This window comes from Chelonia mydas, chromosome 25 (genome assembly GCF_015237465.2).
Source record: "Chelonia mydas isolate rCheMyd1 chromosome 25, rCheMyd1.pri.v2, whole genome shotgun sequence".
NCBI classification, from domain to species: Eukaryota; Metazoa; Chordata; order Testudines; family Cheloniidae; genus Chelonia; species Chelonia mydas.
Genome location: NC_057858.1, coordinates 2,236,834 through 2,258,022, shown reverse-complemented (window position 1 = coordinate 2,258,022; position 21,189 = coordinate 2,236,834). Strand labels below are relative to the sequence as shown.

The window sequence follows — 21,189 nt, the reverse complement described above, 5'->3', positions numbered from 1 at the left end:
TCCGGAAGGAGCAGGAGCGGGTTGTCCGCCAGAGTAGGAACCTCCCAGGTGAGTGGGGAACCTGAGAGAAGGGGAGAGGGTAGGTAAGGTAGCTCCAGTTCCTCCAGCAACAGAAGGAGCTCCACACAACCAGGAGTCCAGGGAGTGCCCTTGGAGATGCTGGAAGACCAAGGCAGTGTCCATGGGGCCAGCTGGACCAAAGGACGTGGAGGTGGCAGCAGGACAGGTGATGTGTGTTCCAGGGACTGCTCCAACAGCGTCGGTACCGGGGCGACCACCTGTACCGCTGGATCCTTCTTGTGCTTTGTTTTACCCTCGATGCGGGGAAGCTTGGGTGCTGGTGCCACAGTGTCGGGGCATGACACCTCACCTGACCTGGCCCGGCTCGGGGAGTAAATGTTGCACTTAGAAGTAGTCCTCAACAGGGACTTGCTCCTATGCCCATGACAGTGCTTCCTACCCTCACATCTGGGTTTGTCCTTGACTGCTGTATCCAGAGCATGAGACGTGCTGGAAGAAGTGCTAACCACCAGTGATGGACGCTGCACTGATGGTTCTGGATCCGAGTGGGTGCACAGTCTCATGGCTTCCCCCATCCAGTATTTTCTGAAGCAAAGCTACTGTGCTTCCCGAGTCCAGGATGGGAAAAACTTGCAAATAATACAACGAGCAACGATGTGAGCCTCCCCAAGGCAGTAAAGACACCACTGGTGCTTGTTGCTCATGGAGAACAAGCATGGGAAAGAATCAGCTTTTAAACCCCGGAACACAGGGCATACACCCCAGCGGGGCAGAGAGAGCGTACCCCAATCAGGGCAGACTAACACTAATTACTATATACAACTAGCTATCTACAAGAAAAAACAAACAAGAATTATACAATTCTTCAATTACACAAATGAAGCAGGTTACTCTCTTAGCTAAAAGAAAAGGAGTACTTGTGGCACCTTAGAGACTAACCAATTTATTTGAGCATAAGCTTTCGCGAGCTACAGCTCACTTCATCGATTGCATCCACAAGTACTCCTTTTCTTTTTGTGAATACAGACTAACACGACTGTTACTCTGAAACTTAGCTAAAAGAGTAAGACCACAAAGGAACAGAGGATCTAATTCAGGCCATGCAGGAGTAAGCGGGAACAGGAGGCGTCGACATGCACGGCTCCTGGCTAACCTCGGTTGGGAGCACAAGGGGACACACAACACATGTGCAGGTCAATGGACACTGCTAGGAAAAGCATCTGGCTCCAGGGCATGGCACACATGCACACCCATATTTGGAATACATAATAGGGACCATCACTCGAAGAAGAAACAAATGTTAAGAGGCAATAATATAAATGTGAAGCAATTCAAGAATATCACTAATTCCCACTTTCACACTTCCCTGGTTCCTTCACCATACTGAATCTGGCCACTGAAAGAATGTGCAATGCTGTGGTAACAGACTTCAGTTCCTTATTAGTGCAATGAAAGCACTTTCCTTCTAGTAAAGCTGTTTTATAATCCATTATGAATGTGATTATGTTTAATGAAAGTGAAAAATCCTTAATTTTATCTCCATGTCTATGGATAAGTGACTTTTTACCTGCTTATTATTTGTGATTTCTATTAAAATGTCTGTTGGAAAGAAATTCCACCAAAAACTGTAGAAAAACTTAACTCTTTACACTAGTTCATTGCACCTACTGGTGTTTCCATCAGCCAGCCCAGACCTTTCCTGAATACAGCAAACCCAACAGCTCATTTGCACAGAAGCTTAGGTTACAATACTCTGAATTGTAATAGACTGACTGGCCAATGAAGATGTTAGACAACGAAATAATTCATGAGGAAGACTTACATATTTCCTCCTTGCTTCCTGGAGCGCATCAGATTCTTCTAGCTTTTTAGCTTCATCACGGAATTTTTTAATACTTTCTTTCATCTCTTTATTTTTTGCTAATTCCTGTTTGATGTTGTCCACAAACCCTGATATAAAGCCTTTTCTGCCTCCAGAAGAATAATATCTAGACTAAAAAGAAAATAATTATTACAGTCTGTATAATCTAAAGAGACATTAAGTATCATAGCCAGGTAGATTTACACTTCATGTCTGCCATGCAAAAGGATGTGGAAATTAGGCATCTTGAGGATGGCCAAAATACCATAGCCAAGGAGCACTGTGCCTTCAGAATAGCAATCAAATTTCACACACTGCACAGAGTACTAGAGATAAATGTACAGCCAAGCAAAAAAATTACTCCCTCAAGAGGCAAAGGAGTCACTGCTCTGACTTAGCTGATAGGTTTCAATAACCGGCCAATTTCTGCTGTTGAGGATTTCTGCTTTTGGTGGCTGCACACGACTGGAGCCTCACTACTGGATTTTATCAACTGGGCTTATTGCTGGCAAACAAATATATGGAGGGAAAGTTGGTATCTGACAGATCCAAAAACATTTTTGTCACATCTTTGAAAACCATACAGAAGAATATAATCTAGGGTGGCCACTTGTCAGAAGCATATCAATTTCTAGTAGACCCCAATACTCTGATCATTACTAAAATATACTTTCAGTCTAATGCATGCATAAAACCCTGCCCATTAACATACCTGATGTAGCTCTAAAACAGGCCTGCCCATTCTATAAACAATGCCACTAGGGAGTACCAGAGCTGGGTATCTTCCAGATATAAGCCTCGAGCCACCGACAAGGCATTTCTGTGAACAGAAACAAAACTTCGTTACCAAAGAATAAAGAAATAATTAAACCTGCTTGGGGCACACTCAGTGCCCAAAGAGCCAGTGGAAAAAGGGAAGTAAAGAACACAGCATATAGGGGCATTTCTGGCTAATCTTTCGGGAACAGAAGCTGGGAGCTATACTGAAAATACTCCCTCACCAGAGCTTGGATACATAGAACAAACCAGTGCATCACAACTTTATTATGAATTAACAAAGCACTGCCACATCCCTATCGTTCACTTGTACAAAACACACGAGGGCCAGACGGTAAGCTGTACCCCAACATGGGTGGGCCTATTTGTCATTATTTTGGGTGGACATGGTACTGCTCTAGCTAAGTGCCACCCATCATCCCAGAGGAGCTAGATGTTTCTGCTATTATTAGCAGTTAAAAACTCATGGGGCAATTTAATTTGCCATCTGTAATCTTCAGAGCTAACATTCAAACAGGATGAACAGGGAAGTTCACACCTCAGAATAACTTTTTCTATTTGCAAACTCAGTCACTGCTGGTTTAAGTGATATTTGGAGTATCTCTTTGCACTTTATAGGGCTAGAAACAATTTTTTAAAGAAAACCTGTTTCTGTTGAAATGCAATGAGACAACGTATTGCTGCTTGCAGCTTCAGTCCTACATCCCCCACTCCTGGGGAAATTCTGCCTCACTGTGCAAGTGCAAAATAAATAGCCCCAGCAAATTTTTTTCCCCTGCAATATAATTGATTCTGACATGGAGGTGAAGGGAAGCCACAAGAGGGGTCACGTTGCAATTACACCTTCTGCCCACCATAGGCTGATGTGGCACCAGAAGAGACGGCAGCTGGCTCATGGGCCAGAGCAACCAGCAGTGGAGAGGGAGGGGGCAGAGGATGCCTTCCTCACAGCACACTGCCTACGGGATCAGGTGAGGAGGCATGGGGGTTGTGGGGAAATGGATATAGCAGGACACATAAGGCTCCTGGGGGGTCACACAGACTGGGGTTCAGAAGGGCTAGTGGGGGGACAGACTGGGGCGAGGGCACAGGCGCTAGTGGGGGGACAACATTGAGCCAGGGGCTGAATGGGAGTGGGGGTGCAGGGCCACATAGGGACAGGAGGGTGGAGGTGCAGGGCCATATGGAGACATGCAGATATACTACCCACACCCAACACCTGAATGGGGGTGCAGGAACACGTGTGGATGGGTGAGGGAGGTACGCGGATACACGAGGAGAGGGGCATATGTGCCTAACTGAATGGGAAAGGCTAGAGGTCAGCCAGGGTATGTATGGCAGAGGCTCCCCATCTCCCTAGCAATACCTCTCCCAAATACCTGTTCCATGTATTTCTCCCACCCACACCCAACACCCTCCAGTTCACTCCCAGCAATTACTTCCCTCTCCCTCAGCTCCTCTGTTACTCTGACTCCCCCAAGCCTTTGCACTGCTTCTGAGGGGCATGGGAAATAAGTTTCTGTATTGTAGTTTACATGAATTATTACTCAAAGATCTGTGTTAATATGTCCAGTAAGGAATCTATTTGTCGAAAAACATTTCCTGAATCATTTTTGTTGTCTGTGAGGTTACAGACATACTTGCTGACAGATATTTTGAAATAAATTACGAAAATAATTAAAACTGGCATGGTTATATCGTGTTATTTTAAAATCTTGTGTGCGGAATTTTTAATTTGGTGCAAAATTCCACCATGAGTAATACCCTTCTTAGGCAGAGACACTCCATATTCCTGATTACAGAAACCAGCCTCTCCCCCGCTGACAAAATGCGAGGAGCCTTCTACAGCTTTATGCTAGTGGCAGGGAGACAAGGCAGCCAGACCACATGGAACAAAAAATTTTGAGCAGCAATGAACTTGGGTTGGAGGAAACAACATGCTTTCTATACAGAGATTTCACAGCAGTTAAACAAGCCACATGATCTCTACTACATTCAAGTACAGAATAGTGAGTCTGTCAGAGCCGGGAACGGAACCCAGGTCATAGAATCATAGAATATCAGGGTTGGAAGGAACCTCAGGAGGTCATCTAGTCCAACCCCCTGCTCAAAGCAGGACCAATCCCCAATTAAATCATCTCAGCCAGGGCTTTGTCAAGCCTGACCTTAAAAACTTCTAAGGAAGGAGATTCCACCACCTCTCTAGGTAACACATTCCAGTGCTTCACCACCCTCCTAGTGAAAAAGTTTTTCCTAATATCCAACCTAAACCTCCCCCACTGCAACTTGAGACCATTACTCCTTGTTCTGTCATCAGCTACCACTGAGAACTGTCTAGATCCATCCTCTTTGGAACCCCCTTTCAGTTAGTTGAAAGCAGCTATCAAATCCCCCCTCATTCTTCTCTTCTGAAGACTAAACAATCCCAGTTCCCTCAGCCTCTCCTCATAAGTCATGTGTTCCAGTCCCCTAATCATTTTTGTTGCCCTCCGCTGGACTCTTTTCAATTTTTCCACATCCTTCTTGTAGTGTGGGGCCCAAAACTGGACACAGTACTCCAGATGAGGCCTCACCAATGTCAAATAGAGGGGAATGATCACGTCCCTCGATCTGCTGGCAATGCCCCTACTTATACAGCCCAAAATGCCATTGGCCTTCTTGGCAACAAGGGTACACTGTTGACTCATATCCAGCTTCTCCTGACTCCAAGCACCAGAGTCTCAATACAGTCAGCCTGGAGGAAGGCAGGGTCAACGACTGTCTCCTACCCAAAAGGAAGGATGAGGCCCTCAGTAGAGAAGTAGGGAGGCCAGGAACAACATCCCACCTCTGTGAGCTCTCTGTTGGAGGAGGCCAGGAACAAACACCTCTTGCTTCCTGAGTCACAGGGAATGGAAGAGAAGCACTTGAAGTATAAACAGAGACATTTTTAAAGCCACTTACAAGTTTATCACACCTGGCCTGGACGCTAAAAAAGCATATTCCTATCCCACATAATTAACCCTTTAGTTTCATCATCCCATTTAAGCTCCACACTGGGATCAGCTCAGAGATCAGCATGTTGCAAAGCTCTCTCCATGCTATTATTCCCATCCCTGAGCCAGCTCTCTTCCCCACATACCAAGGCATGCCTCTTCACACTCAGCCAGCACAAGGCTGTAGCTTCTCCCCAGACCAGCCAGCAGGCTCCTGAGGAGCCCCAACCTGCTCAGTTCTCATAGCCAGTACTGCTTCTCCACATGACTGCCCCTCTCTAGAACTCTCCACCAAAATCACTATGCCCATGCTAAGCCAGCCTCCTTTTAGTTAACACAACTCTAATAGACTTTATGGATGGGGAATGTTTGATCATGCCCTCAAGACTTGTAGTAGGAGGCCTCAAAGGCTCTGGGCTCCAATCTCTTCACCAGGCTCATAACTGCCCAAGATCTGTCTTGAGCAGCCATGTTGATTTCCCTTGCTGCTGCTATGAAGGAGCCCCATCCCAAATATCACCAGCTGAAGGAAAGGCTAATTCCTGACAAAGGAAACTCCCCAAAAATATCTGATACAAAGATCCTTGTAACAGGGTGACTGACCATTAGTTTCCATGTTTGCAACAAGACATCTTTCAACTCAGTACCCTATTTACTTTTTCTATCCAAGCTCAAGGGGACAGCTACAGAAACTGAGAAATAATAAAATTAAACCTGATAAAAGGCAATACTTTTCTATGTCTTCTGCGTGTGAAACTCACTGCCACAAGATATCACTGAAGAGCTCAGCAGGTTTTAAAAAGCATTAGATATTTATATGGATAATGAAAATATCCAGTTACATTAAACATATAAGCAAGCCCCTCAGTGCAACCCCCCTGTGATGAAGTGAGAATGTTCTTAATGTTTTCGCTGAATACTGTGTGGGTGCCTCAGTTTCCCCTAGGCATTTAAGTATCTAGGTGGTGGGATAAGTGTGTGTAATTGTTGCAGAGCCCTAGAGGGCCAGTGTAATGCTGTCTGCACAGAGAATGGCCAACATCCTGTCTCCTGGCAACTGATAGCCTGGGCCCCTCCTCTGTGCAGACAACAGAGTAGTTAAACCAACCTAATCCCCAATGTAAACAGTGCTAGGTTGACAGAAGAATTCTTCACTTGACCTTGCTACCGCCTCTGGAGGAGGAGGATTACCTACGCCAACAGAAAACCCCCTCCAGTTGGTGTAGGTCTATACAGAATCGGCACTGCCGCAGAGGTGCAGCTGTGCCACTGTGGCATTTCAAGTATAGACACGCCCTGAGACAGCCTGACTACTGCATGATATGACCCACTGGGCTGATCTGAAACAGGGTGGAAAGTCCGATCAGCTCTTTGTATCTGGGGTCACCAAAAGGTCATGAGTCTCTTGAATGCAATGTCAAACTCTCCAGAGCAATTTGCTAAAAGAAACTTGACATTTGTTTCATTCATTCATTAACTAGCTGAGTGCAGGAAAAGCCTCACATTTGGAATGCAACATTTTTATCAAAGATCATCAAAAATCAGTCTAACAACAAGAAAAATTATATTAATTTCTTCCATGAGACGACACGTGTACACAGCAACCCAACTGGAGACATAAAGGTAAACTGAGGCAGTCGGATGACAGCCAAGAATGCTGAGGAAGGTGAGGCAGGGCCACCCAGGGCACAGAGCTGATCCACTGGGACTGCAGCATCCTCTGACCTTCGCTCTTTGCCTTTCCCGCCCCAGAGGAGCCGGCCCGGCCCCAGCCGCTCCCGGGGAAACACCCCGAGAACAGAACCCAGACCGGGGTGTCTTCAGCTCAGCCCCTGGCCCTGCGGCTGCTCGCAGCGCCAAGGGCACCGCCCGGGACGCGGGGCTCCTTGTTCCCGCCTCGCTCCCCCGCCCTCGGCGCGCCGGACAGGCCCCGCCGCACGAGCTGCCGGGCTCCCGCCCCAGCGCGGGCCGCGCCGCGGAACCCCCGGGCCGCTGCCGGGGCCTGGGGCGAGGTACAGCCGCGACCGGCCCGAGCCGGGCAGCCCCGCGAGGAGACCCCGGGGCAGCGCCCCCGGCCCGGCCCGGCCAGCGCTTCTCCGCTCACCCGGCACCCCCAGGCCGCCACCGCCGCCATCTTGGGAGCGAAGCGTGTGGCCGGGCGCCGCGCCGCGTGATGGCGTCACCCGCTCGCGCCGGGGGCGGGGCACCGGGCCAGCCGGGGGCGGGCCGCAGGAGGAGGCGGCGCCAGAGCCGGCGGGAACCTTGTGTCAGCGAGTTCCACAGGCCGCCCCGGGAGCTCAGGGCCCGGCCTAGGGACGCCGAGCCCGACTGGCCGGTGCCCACCTGCTGCAGGGGGTCCGAACCGGTCCAGGATCCCGCACGCACGCCGCGGGAGCGCAGCATTAGTGCCCTCGCAGAGTCAAGTATGCCGGAATTGGGCAACCTTAACTCTGCCTCCCTGAGCGCATGCTGCATGGTAAGCGCTGCGCAGCGGAACCTCCGGGTTACCGGCACCTCGGGGATGGAGGAGGGGCCTAGCTCTGAACAAAACATCTTGCTTCTTTCCAGAGCTTACAGCTGAACATTGAGGGGACAGGGCGTTGAGGCCTTACCCTGCAGAAGGAAAATGCTGCTTCCCTTTGGTCTGTTCGTGGTTTACGTGTAGCACGGGACCTTTCCCTTGCCGCTGTCTCATTGTGCACTTCCTGTTCCCGTGAGGTGTGTGGTTAGCTGGTCAGTTCCTGACTCCGAGGTTGGACGGTACTCACCTGTTCACATACCAGTTTTCCCACAGGACACGTTCATCCAATGCCCCAGGACGGAAGGTGCTCACTGCATGAGCTGTTATTAAATATATTGTTTTCTTCTCTTCCGTGTTTGGCCCCAGGCCTTAGGTACTGGGCTTTGCTCTGAAGACACAATTATTAATTTCCTCTGTGGCGCTCACCACTGTAATATCGACGTGCTTTGCCAACCTCAACTTCTTTTCACAATGCCCCTGCCAGATGAAGGGGTGGTATTATTCCCATTTTAAAGATGGGAACTGAGGCACAGAGATTATGGTCAACTTTCCACTAATTCTGGGTGTTCAATTTGAGATGCCTAGGACCTTTTTATTCAGAGTGCATATCATTTTATATGTTCAAAGCAGAGCTCCCCTTGACTTCAGCTACCACTGTGAGTGCTCAGACTGGCCAGAAAAATAGATTCCAGGGTCTCAAGTCTGGCACCCAAAAAATGAGGATGACGCAATTAGTGACCACCTGTGAAAACCTGGTGACTCACCCAGCATCAACTGCAGGGACAGAATCCAGTTCTTCAGGGCAGCATTCTGCTGACTTGATCAACCTTTAGCTTCCTAGAGACTAACCAATTTATTTGAGCATAAGCTTTCGTGAGCTACAGCTCACTTCATCGGATGCATACTGTGGAAAATACAGAAGATGTTTGTTTTTATACACAGAAATCATGAAAAAATGGGTGTTTATCACTACAAAAGGTTTTCTCTCCCCCCACCCCACTCTCCTGCTGGTAATAGCTTATGTAAAGTGATCACTCTCCTTACAATGTGTATGATAATCAAGGAAATGGCCCACTTTGATTATCATACACATTATAAGGAGAGCGATCACTTTACATAAGCTATTGGAAATGGCCCACCTTGATTATCATACACAGTGTAAGGAGAGTGATCACTTTACATAAGCTATTACCAGCAGGAGAGTGGGGTGGGGGGAGAAAAAACCTTTTGTAGTGATAAACACCCATTTTTTCATGATTTCTGTGTATAAAAACAAAAATCTTCTGTATTTTCCACAGTATGCATCCGATGAAGTGAGCTGTAGCTCACGAAAGCTCATGCTCAAATAAATTGGTTAGTCTCCAAGGTGCCACAAGTCCTCCTTTTCTTTTTGCGAATACAGACTAACACGGCTGTTACTCTGAAACCTTTCGCTTTCTGCAGTTTACTGACTCCTGCACTACACAAACCTGCTCTATCCCAAGAGCAGGTCCATTCTGTGCAATGAATGATGGAAAAGTAGTATGTGATCGTGCATTTGCAGACTAAAGCATAATGCATGCACCAAGGGGGCCGAATTAAGGTCTCACAGGGAACCGTAATTCTGACATTTCATAGCATTTGAGTACTTAACTTTGCACCACTAATAATGGTTTTAATGTAGCTTTTTGTGTGTAGTCTCCTACATTTTTAAAAAAGCAAACTGAAAACCCAATTTCTATCATGTGACATGATACTGACACCCACAGGATTCATCAGCAGAGTTGGAACCCTTGGATCCACCACTTGAGCTAACATCGTAAATGATAATAATAGGTTGTTATCTTGTATGTGGACCAGTGCTAGAGGATGAGACACTTTGTCAAAGGGTTTCACGGATATTTGCTGACAGCAGAGCAATGATTAGACTCAGGAATCTTGGATTCCATTCCCAGGTCTAGAGGGGAGTGTGCTCTAGTGGCCGGACTCATCTACCCATTTCCCCAAAGCTTGACCCCCTCTTCCCTCCAACCTGTCTTTCCCACAACTGACTCCTCATCCCAGTCCCATTCTCCTCACCTAGCCAGTCCCAGTCCCATCTCAAGTTTATCGTCCCAATCTTCCCCTCTCAGCTTGTCATGTTTGTTTCGTTTTTCTATTATACCATTCAGCGTTTTGTAGTGTTCTCTCATGCTCCTTCTTACTCCTTTCTGCACAATTCCAACGTTTTCATTTCCTCATGACATGAAAGCCTTTCTAGACCTCTAATCATTTTCCTTGCTCATCTCTATATCCCTATTTCCTTTTTCAGATAGTGTTTGATTTATATAATGGCATAACTTTAATAGAGGGTAGTATTTTTCCATGGCATTCCTTATGTAGCCTAATGTAATTCACTTTGACTGTTGTTTCACTTTGAGCAATGATAGACAAGTCTTTTTCTTCAGTATTTAAATTTTGAACCCAGTAATATATCTTAGTAGTTCAAAGTATTATTTCCAGTATGCATTACCATGCTTTTATAAGCAATGAATTTCATATGCCATCATGCTACTCCGCTGAAGTCAGTTCAAGATACTTTTCTGGTCTCAACTAACCTAGAGATGGTGTAGGCTAGATATTTTCCCTGTCATCCTCTGTGGTAATGACTGATGCTATGTCCTTCTCTTCCTTAATTTCTCCCTTTATGCCATTGGCAGTTCAGCAAACCCAGAGTATGTTGCCTATTTCTTATTCTGATATATTCTGCATAGAATCTAATTGCTCTTCAGGTTCCTGCTAAATTCTTTTTTATATTCTACTTGCCATAGTTTACAATCCTTCATATAAGCTTTGCTAGGGTTGGACTTCCTTTTCCTGAATGATACCCGTTTGGCTTCAGTAACCTCTTGTACCTTGTTTTTTCTGGTCTTTTTACTTCTTTGGATGAATAGTCATGGCAATTTAAAAATCCTTTATCAGCTGGGGGGGAGGCGGGGGGATATACTTATTTCCTCACTTGTCTAGCTTTCTCTTTTTGATCTCCTCCTTTCTAAAGTGTTGGGGCACTGTGCTAGTTTGATACAATTCTTCACCATTGCCAGCATCAGAGGAGTGAAGGTGGAGGCAGCCAAACAAGTATTTACATTAATGTTGTCCCTGGGGTGGAGGAGATCCTTTTCTGTAGCTTAAGTTGGTTGTAAAAGGGGCTTTTTCTATTGCAGGAGGGCAAACCCTTTTTCAAAAGGCATAACACATCTCACTTTGTCTGGGATTATTATACCATTAGTTGACCACTTAATCCTCACCATAGCTGCTAGCAGCCTTAGGAAGATATACTCTATCACCTTTACAGAAGGTAGGATGAAATTCGTGTGCTTTCTGCCTTCAACCCATCCAAAATAAGGTGCCTGTAGCGATTAGTGTGGCAGGTGCAACACTTAAAATTACTTAGTTAAATCTTCATGGCCAGAGGGAAGAGAGATGGGCTTAAGTATTTAGAAAGTTAGCGACCAGGGTCCAAGGCCATTGTGTGTACTTTTTATGAATGGATAATTTTGTAAGTAGTTACAAGTGTCTTGACTAAGTTTTATACACCTAGCTGAATTTCCAAATTTAAAAAACCACCCAGAATTCTCTATATAGCTTTGACTTTTCCAGCTCAGTGCTCAAGACGACCCTGGATCCACAAGGGACTGGAGCATTGTAGTGCCTTACTTTTAGATGCCTAATATCACTGGAACAGTGTACGCCTGAGGGCACTCTGCTAAAAAATTAATTGTGCCAAAAATTTAATTCTGCCCACAATATTTTAAAATTCTGCAAATTGTATTTGTCAAATAAATGTGGAGGCTCCAGCATGACATTGGGGAACACAGGCCACTGGCTGCACAAAGGTAGGAGATCACTGTGCAGCTCCCCCCTACCCTCCCAGGACACAGACTCAGCAGTGAGGCTGCACCCAAGCCTGCCACAGTACAGGCCTACCCCTCCATGCCAGGTACACCAGGTGTGGGTGGGCAGGCTCAGCAAGGCAAGATCCAAGTGTGGAGGGGCTTAGTATGGGGGATCCAGGTGCGGGCTCAGAGGGTTCTGTGTGGGGCAATCTGGGTGTGGGTGGCTCAGTGGGGGATCTAGGTGGGGGGGGATCTGGATGCACAGGGGCTTGTTGGAGGATTTTGGGTGCAGTGGTAATGGGACTCTGCAAGAGGGTCCAGGTGAAGGTGGTTGGGGCTCAGTGGGAGGAGGGTCTGTGTGTGGGGGTGGGGTCCAGATCCTGGGGGACTGGGACTCAGTGGGATGGGGATCCAGGTGCAACTGGTTGGGGCTCAGTGGGGTGGGGATTCAGGTGGCTTGTCAGGGTGGTCCAGGTGCAAAGGGAGGATGGGGGGGGGGGGGTTGAGGCTCAGCAGGGGGAATCTGGATGCACAGGGTTGGACAGATGTGGGAGCAGTTCCCTGTACAGGCAGCTGCAGGGGAGGAATGAAGAGTGATGGGTGCAGGAAGGGAGGCTGCGGGGGTGGGGAGGGGGGCTTGCAGAGCTTGCTGCAGCCAGGGTGAGTCTTACCCGACCCCAGAGGCCACACAGGCGAAGAGGAAGTCCCATCCTCCCCCCCCCAGACTAGCAGCTCAGCTCAGCACAGGGTAGGAGCCACCAGGCAGGTCTTCCCCAGTCCTGCCTCTTTCTCCAGTGATTTACCTCTCTGCCAGCTGCCCTGGCCACCTGAAACATGCTGCTGGAGAGGGTCGCACGAGCGCTCTTGTAGTTTCCCTTTGCTTCCCCATCAGAAATCATTTTTTCCGCAGGCACCGAATTCCCCCAGGCATAAACAGCGGGATCCACCAAGCCTGAATTAGGCACCTAGGCTCCCCACAACCACCCAGAGAGGGGGCAATTTGCCCCAGGCCCCACAGCAAACATCCCCAGTCGCATCGCTAGGGTGGGAGCAGGGCAGCAGCTGCTCTCCTACTGAGCACAAGTGACGCCTTGTTAATTTTTACTCACCTAACAGCGCCCCGGGTCTTCGGGGGCATTTTGGCAGCAGGTCCTTCAGCGCCACCGAAGACCCGGAGCAAGTGAAGGGCCCGAGCACTGCCAGGTGAGTACAGGCAGCTGGCACCTTTCTTTATGTCTGCTCCCCGTTTGCTCCACCTGGCTACGCCACTGGAAGGGCCCCCCCCCCGAATCCTCTAGGTGGCCCAAGGCTCCCTGTACAATCGGAGTGAGATAGGCACCTAAGAATGGAATCCACAACAGCTTGCATACTAGTTGGGGCGCCATTTAAGATAGTCAGTTTGAGGGCTTACGAGAGGGGTGTGTCCTAGACCTCACCCCTCTAACAGATGCCAAGTTCGCGCTGCCAAGAGGCACTTATCACTGTTTGCGATTCACAGTGGAGAATCCTGTCCTAGCTAAGGAGTTTATGCCGGAGGTGGTGGTAGTGCCTCCCTTAACTTTTATTCCAGGGGTTAGTTCATCCATCCAGGATGTGGAGACCCAGGTTCTGTTTCCCCCTCTGCCTGACAGGGAGAAGAGAGCCCTGTTCAAATCCTACGTCTCAGGAGAGTGCCCTAACCATTAGCCTGTGGGACATTCTGATGGGGGTCTCCCAGTTGAAGCTGTTCCACCTTGTAAAAGTTAGGTCATTGGAACAGGGAACTGGACCCTAGATCTCTCACTTCCCAGGTGAGCGGGCTAACCACTGGACTGAAAGTTTAGGGAGGCAACACTACATGTCCGGCCAGATTTTGATCAGGGCCTGAGCTGGTAGGCATGTTCTCAGCATGCCTAAACAGATTGGGTCCTATAGGGAAGATAGGTATTCCAATGCCTATCTTTCCCCAGTTTGTGGATCACACCGGGGATTAGGTATGAGACAGGCACTTGGGCACCTTGAGTAAAGCAGCAGTGCGCATGTGCGGAGGCAGGAACTTTTCACAGAAATTTAGGTGCTGAGTGAGGCACTTACAAAGTTAGGCAGCTGCTAAACAGGGGGTTTGTGGATCACAATGGTGCCTAAAACTGGGATGTGGCACCTAAATCCCTGTGTGGATCTGAGCCAAGAACCAAATAGTAACTACTTGAGTGAGAATCAGTCTCTCAATCTATTTCTCCCCACCCCATCTCAGACGTGTTTTCATCTTCACACACTGGGAGACAGCTGATTTGCTGCATTTCACTAGAAGTACGTCCTAGCTTTAGCTGTGTTACTATCACCCTTCACTACTTAGTTAATATCTTTGATAGAAATAAAGAATGGTTTCTTTTCTGCTCTGGGTATGGCTGGAATGACAACATGGTCTACTCCCTTAAATAAGCTTAGGGAATGGCAAGAAACCCTGTTCCCTACAATGCAGTTTTTGGACAGATCACACTGTTACAAGAGGTCTCTTGAAACTATGGCAGTTTCCACTTGGGTTCCTGCTTCCAGCATGAGACTAAGAGTGAAATCCACTGAGGTGGGGCCACCTGTTTTCAAAGCCGTTCAGCTATTGAGGCTAGTGTGCAAGAACCAGGATTATTTTAATTTTCTCATGTTGTGCTCACACATCTTCGAAAGTTTTAAAAGATGGTTTAAGACATTCCTAGGTGCTTCCAGACATGAGCTACGTTTCACAGCATGTACATTCCAGGTTTCTGAACTACTTGCTCTATTTATACCAAGACTTTTTAAGCATAAGATTTGCTGCCAGTAATTGATGCAACAATGATTGAAAGCTTTCAGTAACTGGCATTTATTATCAAAGTCATACCGTATACATCTGTAATGTCAATAAGATGCCACAACTACAAAAAAGATTGTGCACATTGCAGTTTCAATGCAAAACAGTAAAATGGAAAATCCATTTGTTAAAAAAAGTAATTAAAATTACTCCAGAAAGCAACTGAATTGTTGTAATGTCTTTACATCCAGTCAAATTAAAATGGTTAACAAGAAAAATACAAATTCAAAACATCTGGTATCAGTGTTTAAAAAGGCAACTAATTTAAGCATTTCTATCAATTCGAACATCAATTTCCCTGCCACGAAGCTGTATCCCATTCATCATTCGGCAAGCTCTCTCAGCCACTTCTGGGGACTCAAATCTAACGACACCACATCCTTTGGACTTCCCATTCTCCATCTTGATGTCTGCATACAGCACGTGACCTGCAAGGAAAACAAAAAAAAGGGAGTGGGGGGATGGTTTGGTGTAATGAAATCACTGCATGAAGCTCAATACCTAACCAGGTCCCTATATGAAATGATCCTGTGATTAAAAGACTCTGAAAGGTCTCTAATAGAGCATCCAAATACAGTGATAAAAAGATGTACATTTAGAACATATTTTAGAGTCAAATGCAGCAGAAACATTTCAGGTGTGATTGACTATACTTTTATATAAAGGATTGTTCTCAAAATTAAACATTTGCCTCACTTAAGATATTTGATTGGAATCTGTTTCTCTTTCCACTGATCTACCCCATTCAAGCATTTCCCAGTTTTAGGAAGATGCAGCTTGACTCTGTTTTCAGAGAGCCAGACAAGACTTGCCCCCCTTTTTAAGGAGTTCACAGGAAGGGTGCATAGATGCACCTCTCTATTTTGTAGTGAAGGCCACAGTGCAGTATTGTTGTTATTCGCTGTTGGAATGAACAAGGAGTCAGCATATGGGACTAACTATAGATAAGTAAAACTCAAACTCGTCAAACAGCTTCATATCTGGCATCCCCCTTCCAAGATATCCCTACAAAGCCATTCCAGCAAAATACATGAGCCACATCATTGTAAGATTAATCTGTTGGATCAATCTACCCACATCCAGAAATCCTTCCAGCACAGCAGGGAAAATACGTGTCAATTAACTGAATGGTTCTAAACTTAATTTGTGTTCTGAAATATTTCTACATGGAAGGCACATATCTGTGCCAGCAGTTCTTAATCTTTTCCATACTGTGACTACATAATAAGAGGAAGAATTTCTGAATCTGCCTCCCATCCAGTCCAAAAGACAAGTCCTTCTGGACCTACTTGAGACCTGCCACCCTCTTCATGTTGAGACCCCATGATGTACATAATGAACTCTTGTAAATGAAGCCATTTCCTCCTTTCACTTTAGTGTTATATTACTGGAGAAGATTTAAAGATTACGTTGAAATCTTACCAAAATTCCTTTAATCTTTTATTGGATGAATCTGGCAAGACGCAGGACTAGAGTTTTAAAGTGAAAATGAGTCATGGAATGTTGGTATTAATCTATAACCAGAAAATGGAATTCTGGGCTCATGGCTCAATGTTACAGAAGACAGTCTCTATTTTAGTATTGAGTAGGTTTGGGGCATATTTACACTAAAGTTTTCCATTGGAGGAGTACTTAGAATTGTCTGATCTATTGAACTCCTGTAAGAAACAATTATCTACAGTTACTGGTAGGGAGAGGATTACTAGTAAGCCTGATGTACCCAGGCTGTCTCCAACAATTGAAAGAAAGATGTACAATTACTGCGTGTTACTTTTGGTGGAGAGTATTGCCACTAGAAGGCAGAATTATAGGAGAGAATAAAAACTTGATACAGTTGATGACTGTAACAAGCATTTATTCAAAATACAAGTTTTTGCTAATATCTAATATTTTCCTAGGTTTGTAGGAAGTTTTGGTTAAGTAGTACAGGCAGCAGTTGAACTTATGATTCAGAAAGAATTTTTGTCATGTTACATAATGATTTCTTCTTACAGTAAGTTGTTTTGGAGGTTCTTCAGTAGCATAAAGTAACTTACCACACTCATTAAATTTGTCCTTCAGCATTTTCCACGTGAAATCAAAAGGAAGCTGGAGAAAGAAAGCAGTCATTCACTGAGAATCTGTTCCATGGTTGATCAGTAATTAAGAATTGCTAGCACTGAAGTATAAAACACATGGAACACAGAGCATTTACCGGTGAAGAGGGTTGTGTGTCCAGTTTGTATCAATTAAATGAAAGATTTTTCTACTCAGACCCTATATAACTCTTCCCTGTGCAGCATTAATACATTTGATGAAGACTACACAAATACTTAAGATAGTCTAACTGAAGCCATCAAAATGAGCAACAACTTAAGAGGATGAAGAAATGCTAGTACTAAGCACCAACACAAGAGTTCTGTGCAGTTATCTAGATTAGGAAAGTGTTACTCACATTTCTCACAAATATCTGGCAGGCTTTTCTGGCCACCCCAGCTGCAGGTCCTCCGGTTCCTCCAAGAGTGCCTGCAAAACTGCCTGCGAAGTTTCCACGATCCATGTCCATTGTTCTTTCAAAACTGCTTCCCATTGCAAGTCCCATCCGATCTATACCTGCCCCCATTCCCTGGCCCATGGTAGGCCCCATTCTCTCCATACTAGTGGCACCCATGCGATCCAATCCCATTCTCTCCATGCTAGTGGCACCCATGCGATCCAATCCCATTCTCTCCATGCTAGTGGCACCCATGCGATCCAGTCCAGTTGGCATTCTATCTATAACTTGCCCCATTCCGGTTCCCATTCCAGCAGGTACCATACGATCCATACTTAGACCCATCCTCTCCATGCCAGAACCCATGCGATCTACTCCTGATCCCATTCTGTCCATAGTTGTACTAACACGATCAATAGCAGTACCCATTCTATCAATACCAAAACCTATTCCAGAACCCATTCTTTCTATACCAGAACCCATTCGCTCAATGGTTGGGCCCATTCTGTCAATGCTAGAAGCTATGTGGTCTATGCCCAGAGGGGCCATTCGATCAATTCCTGGGGCCATTCGATCTACATTAGAACCCATGCGATCCAAAACAAGACCCATTCTATCTATTTCAGACCCTACTCTCTCCATCCCATGTCCCATCCCAGAAGGTATTCTTTCTATTCCCGCACCCAGACGATCGATGCCGGGTGCCATCCTCTCAATTCCAGGAATGCTGGCACTTCCACCTAGAACAAAATACATTGAGACTTCATTATTTGTGATCATGTGATGAGGATATTAAATTTGATGCACCTGGATATTCTTGATGTTTGAAACTACAATTTGTTACTAAATTTGTTAGTATCTTGTGTGTTCTATAGTTGCAGATTCTGAAGCAGAACTGTGCTTGAGAACCTAGGTTTTTTTATTAGAAGTCAAGTTTCTAGCCCTTATGCACAAAGCTTTCAAATGTCAACCAAATGTAAAGGGATGCAGTGTTTGAAACAGTTTGCAAATTCAAGAGAAACAGTTGTTGGATTTGTGTTCACAACTCACCACAACAATTTAAGTGTCATTTCAGCTGTCAAAACATGAGCCTGCTCATGCAGTGGCAGATATTGGGGTTGGGCAGTGAGGTAGCTAGTTGCTGAGAGTAGAATGAGTTCAAGACCCTTCTGCCAAAAGGATTGGAATAGACTCTGTTCCTGCCAGCCAGAAGTGGTAAAGAGATGCAAACCAAGAGTTTTAGCTTTCTCCTGGGTGCCAAAACCAACAGATTCCATGTAATAACTTCAACAGTGCAAGCAGTCACTGCCAAGGCAAAAGCCTGCAGTATATTTAGCTTTTTAATGTGGAGAGAAGCAAACATTAACTATTTCTTTGATTTTAGTGTGTACTGATCATATCATTTCCGTGTATTCCTCCATTTCTGAACGCTCCTAAATCTGCTACAGAAGGTGCATCTGTTTCAGAAACCAGAGGGCCTTTCCATACAATTTGGGTATCACTTGCTGTGGAATACAGGGTCTCATTAATTGAGTTTATAGATAAATTACTTTTTAAAGTACTGTATGTCTGCCAAGTGTATATTAGGGTTGCAACCAAGTCCTAGTTTTGTCACCAATAATTTAGGCTTGGAAAATCTGTTTGGCCTGAAGAGTGTCAGGTTTATTGTTAAGGCAACACTAGTGACAAGTATTCTGCAAAACTACAGGAGTAATTTCAGTTACCACCCATGTCTAAAGTTTCTTTGAGCACATTTAGCCCCAAAAATCAGCTATGCCACACCAAAACTTTCCCTCATCTCCTTGAAAAGATGTGCACTGGCTACAAAGCAAGCTGTGATTAACTTAACTGTCTGACTTTTGGCAACTGTCTGAGCAGGATTAGGCACTATATGCAATTGTGTGAACATGCTGCCATCTATTGAGCAATTGTAGCTTAACAAAGAATATATGGTATTTGTACTGCTGACAGCTAACATTTTCAGCTCATGCCTAGGGAGTAGTCTCACCGAGCAGGTGTGTTTTATTATGAAGGGATAAGCTCTTGGTATTTAAATGTTGCATGCTCATTTATATCTTAAGACAAATTTGAATCCCACTGTGACTCAAAGGGAAAAAAGGGTATGTTTAGGCTCAGGCTCATTTACAACTTCCCAATGTTTCTGAAGAACGATTACACTGATGCAGTCTGACATTTTTGAAAACCGTGCAGACATAGTACACCACAAAATCTGAACAGTAATAGAAGGGCCTGACGTTTATTTGGTCTTTCTTTCTGGGCCCGAGGTGGGAAGAATGTGGCACAGATAGCACAACGTGCCAGGGAATGGTTCTCCCTGAATCATTTTAGGCATTCGATAAGTGCATGAAATGCCAGGAAGAACACTGCAAAATGCACACTGCTTGAACTAGTGTTTCTTCACACTGGGATCATTTGTATACTAAACAATAAAGCTGCCCTTAAATTTACGATCTAGTCTAAACCTAAACTAAACTTATTCTAAAAACTGGACTACTAACTATAAAACTTCAGCTAACATAAGCTAAGGTAAAGGCATTACATAAGTGGATAAGAGCGGTTCACATCCTTTCACTGATGTGGTTAGCAGGTAGATTTTAAACACGGACTCGTTTAAAATGAAGGTTGGTTACTTATAACCAGAGTTCTCTATCAGCAGAAAAACTAAGGTATTTTAATTTGGACTCCACAGGAACAGGGAAAGGGTGTGGGGATGTGAATATGCAGAATCCATCTCAAAGAACTCCAGTTACAGGTAACCAGTCTTCATTTCTCCAAGTGTCCTCTGCATATTCCCACTGTTGGGACAGCTTGGCAATCAACACAGTAAATTGGATGGAGCGATGTTGAGTTCTACTTGCACAGGATTGGAGTACCACTACCACACTGGGATTGGAAGCCATATCCAATGCATAATGTATTGGAAATCATTTCACACTTTCATACTTACCAGCTCTGTATCTCTCAAAATAAGGGGAATGTGTTTATTAAAAAAAAAAAATGTAGATTTGACTAGAGCCATAACAATGAGCTCTAAATGGACTAGGAGAGGCACTGTCTAACCCCTCAAAAACCTCATTGTTATATCATTAGAAAATATAGAATGGTTGTCCATGTGAGGATGGAAAGCTGATATTGCCACTAAGTGATAGAACTAACTGCCAAACCCTGTTGTGTTAGGTGCAGTAAGTTATCCAGGAGATAATGAATTGAGGACTGCATTGGCAAAAGACCAGATGGAAAAACACTTCCACTTCTACATGGTGGAGGACTTTCTACTATTCAACTAGTCATTTGCTTGGAGCAAGTTCACAGACTCGTCTAGGATTTAGCCATAGAGCATAGAGTCCAGGCTGTTAAATTAAGTGCCTGCCCATAGGTTTGGGTGCAATAGCTGACTGTGATCTTGAGAGATTAAGTCTAGGTCTAATGGAAACAAAATCAGAACCTCCAGTGACAGATCCAGGGGAGTGGGGAACCAGTGCTGCCTGGGCCACTCTGGGGCTATTAACATAGATGGCATGATCCCATTTGATCTTTAGCAACACTGTGTAAGAGCGGAATTGGGGGAAGAACATAGAAGGGCTTTTCCAGGGTATCAGGAAAGCGTCTGATGGAAATGGGACTGCCACCTGGTAGATAGCAAGTTGATGGCATTTCCTGTTGGGCTTTGGTTGCAAACAGACCTATGTGGGAATTCCTCCACTCTGGAAAAAATACATCTGGTCAGAGAGACCCCACATGGGGACTCGTAAACGATCCACTTCAGCATTCTGCCCACTCATTCTGTGCTCTAGAAGGTAAGAGGCTTCAAGAAAGATTGAACTGGCACTCCAATATTCCATTTCTGAACTGCTCAAGA

General features: G+C 45.5%; 2 protein-coding genes across 6 annotated transcripts in view; both read right to left on the bottom strand.

The window, feature by feature from the left end:
- Positions 1 to 7,901, bottom strand: part of TIMM44 (translocase of inner mitochondrial membrane 44) — a 71,146-nt gene extending 63,245 nt beyond the window's left edge. The window contains exons 1-3 of one of the 3 annotated variants that reach the window (XM_037885602.2): positions 7,739 to 7,901; positions 2,595 to 2,702; positions 1,844 to 2,014 (exon numbers count right to left, since the gene is read on the bottom strand). In XM_037885602.2, the coding sequence (XP_037741530.1) occupies positions 1,844 to 2,014; positions 2,595 to 2,702; positions 7,739 to 7,768 (309 nt within the window). In that variant the 5' untranslated portion in view covers positions 7,769 to 7,901. Of the gene's footprint in view, positions 1 to 1,843; positions 2,015 to 2,594; positions 2,703 to 5,427; positions 5,523 to 7,738 lie in introns of those variants that run through there. The other 2 variants (XM_037885603.2, XM_043536118.1) reach the window with 2 other exon arrangements.
- Positions 7,902 to 14,824: 6,923 nt separating this feature from the next.
- The window catches only part of HNRNPM (heterogeneous nuclear ribonucleoprotein M), a 61,073-nt gene continuing 54,708 nt past the window's right edge, over positions 14,825 to 21,189 (bottom strand). For all 3 annotated transcript variants that reach the window (XM_037886025.2, XM_037886027.2, XM_037886029.2), the window contains 3 exons: positions 17,271 to 18,049; positions 16,873 to 16,924; positions 14,825 to 15,264 (listed from right to left, as the gene is read on the bottom strand). In XM_037886025.2, coding sequence (XP_037741953.1) covers positions 15,101 to 15,264; positions 16,873 to 16,924; positions 17,271 to 18,049 — 995 coding nt within the window. In that variant the 3' untranslated portion in view covers positions 14,825 to 15,100. The remainder of the gene's footprint in view (positions 15,265 to 16,872; positions 16,925 to 17,270; positions 18,050 to 21,189) is intronic.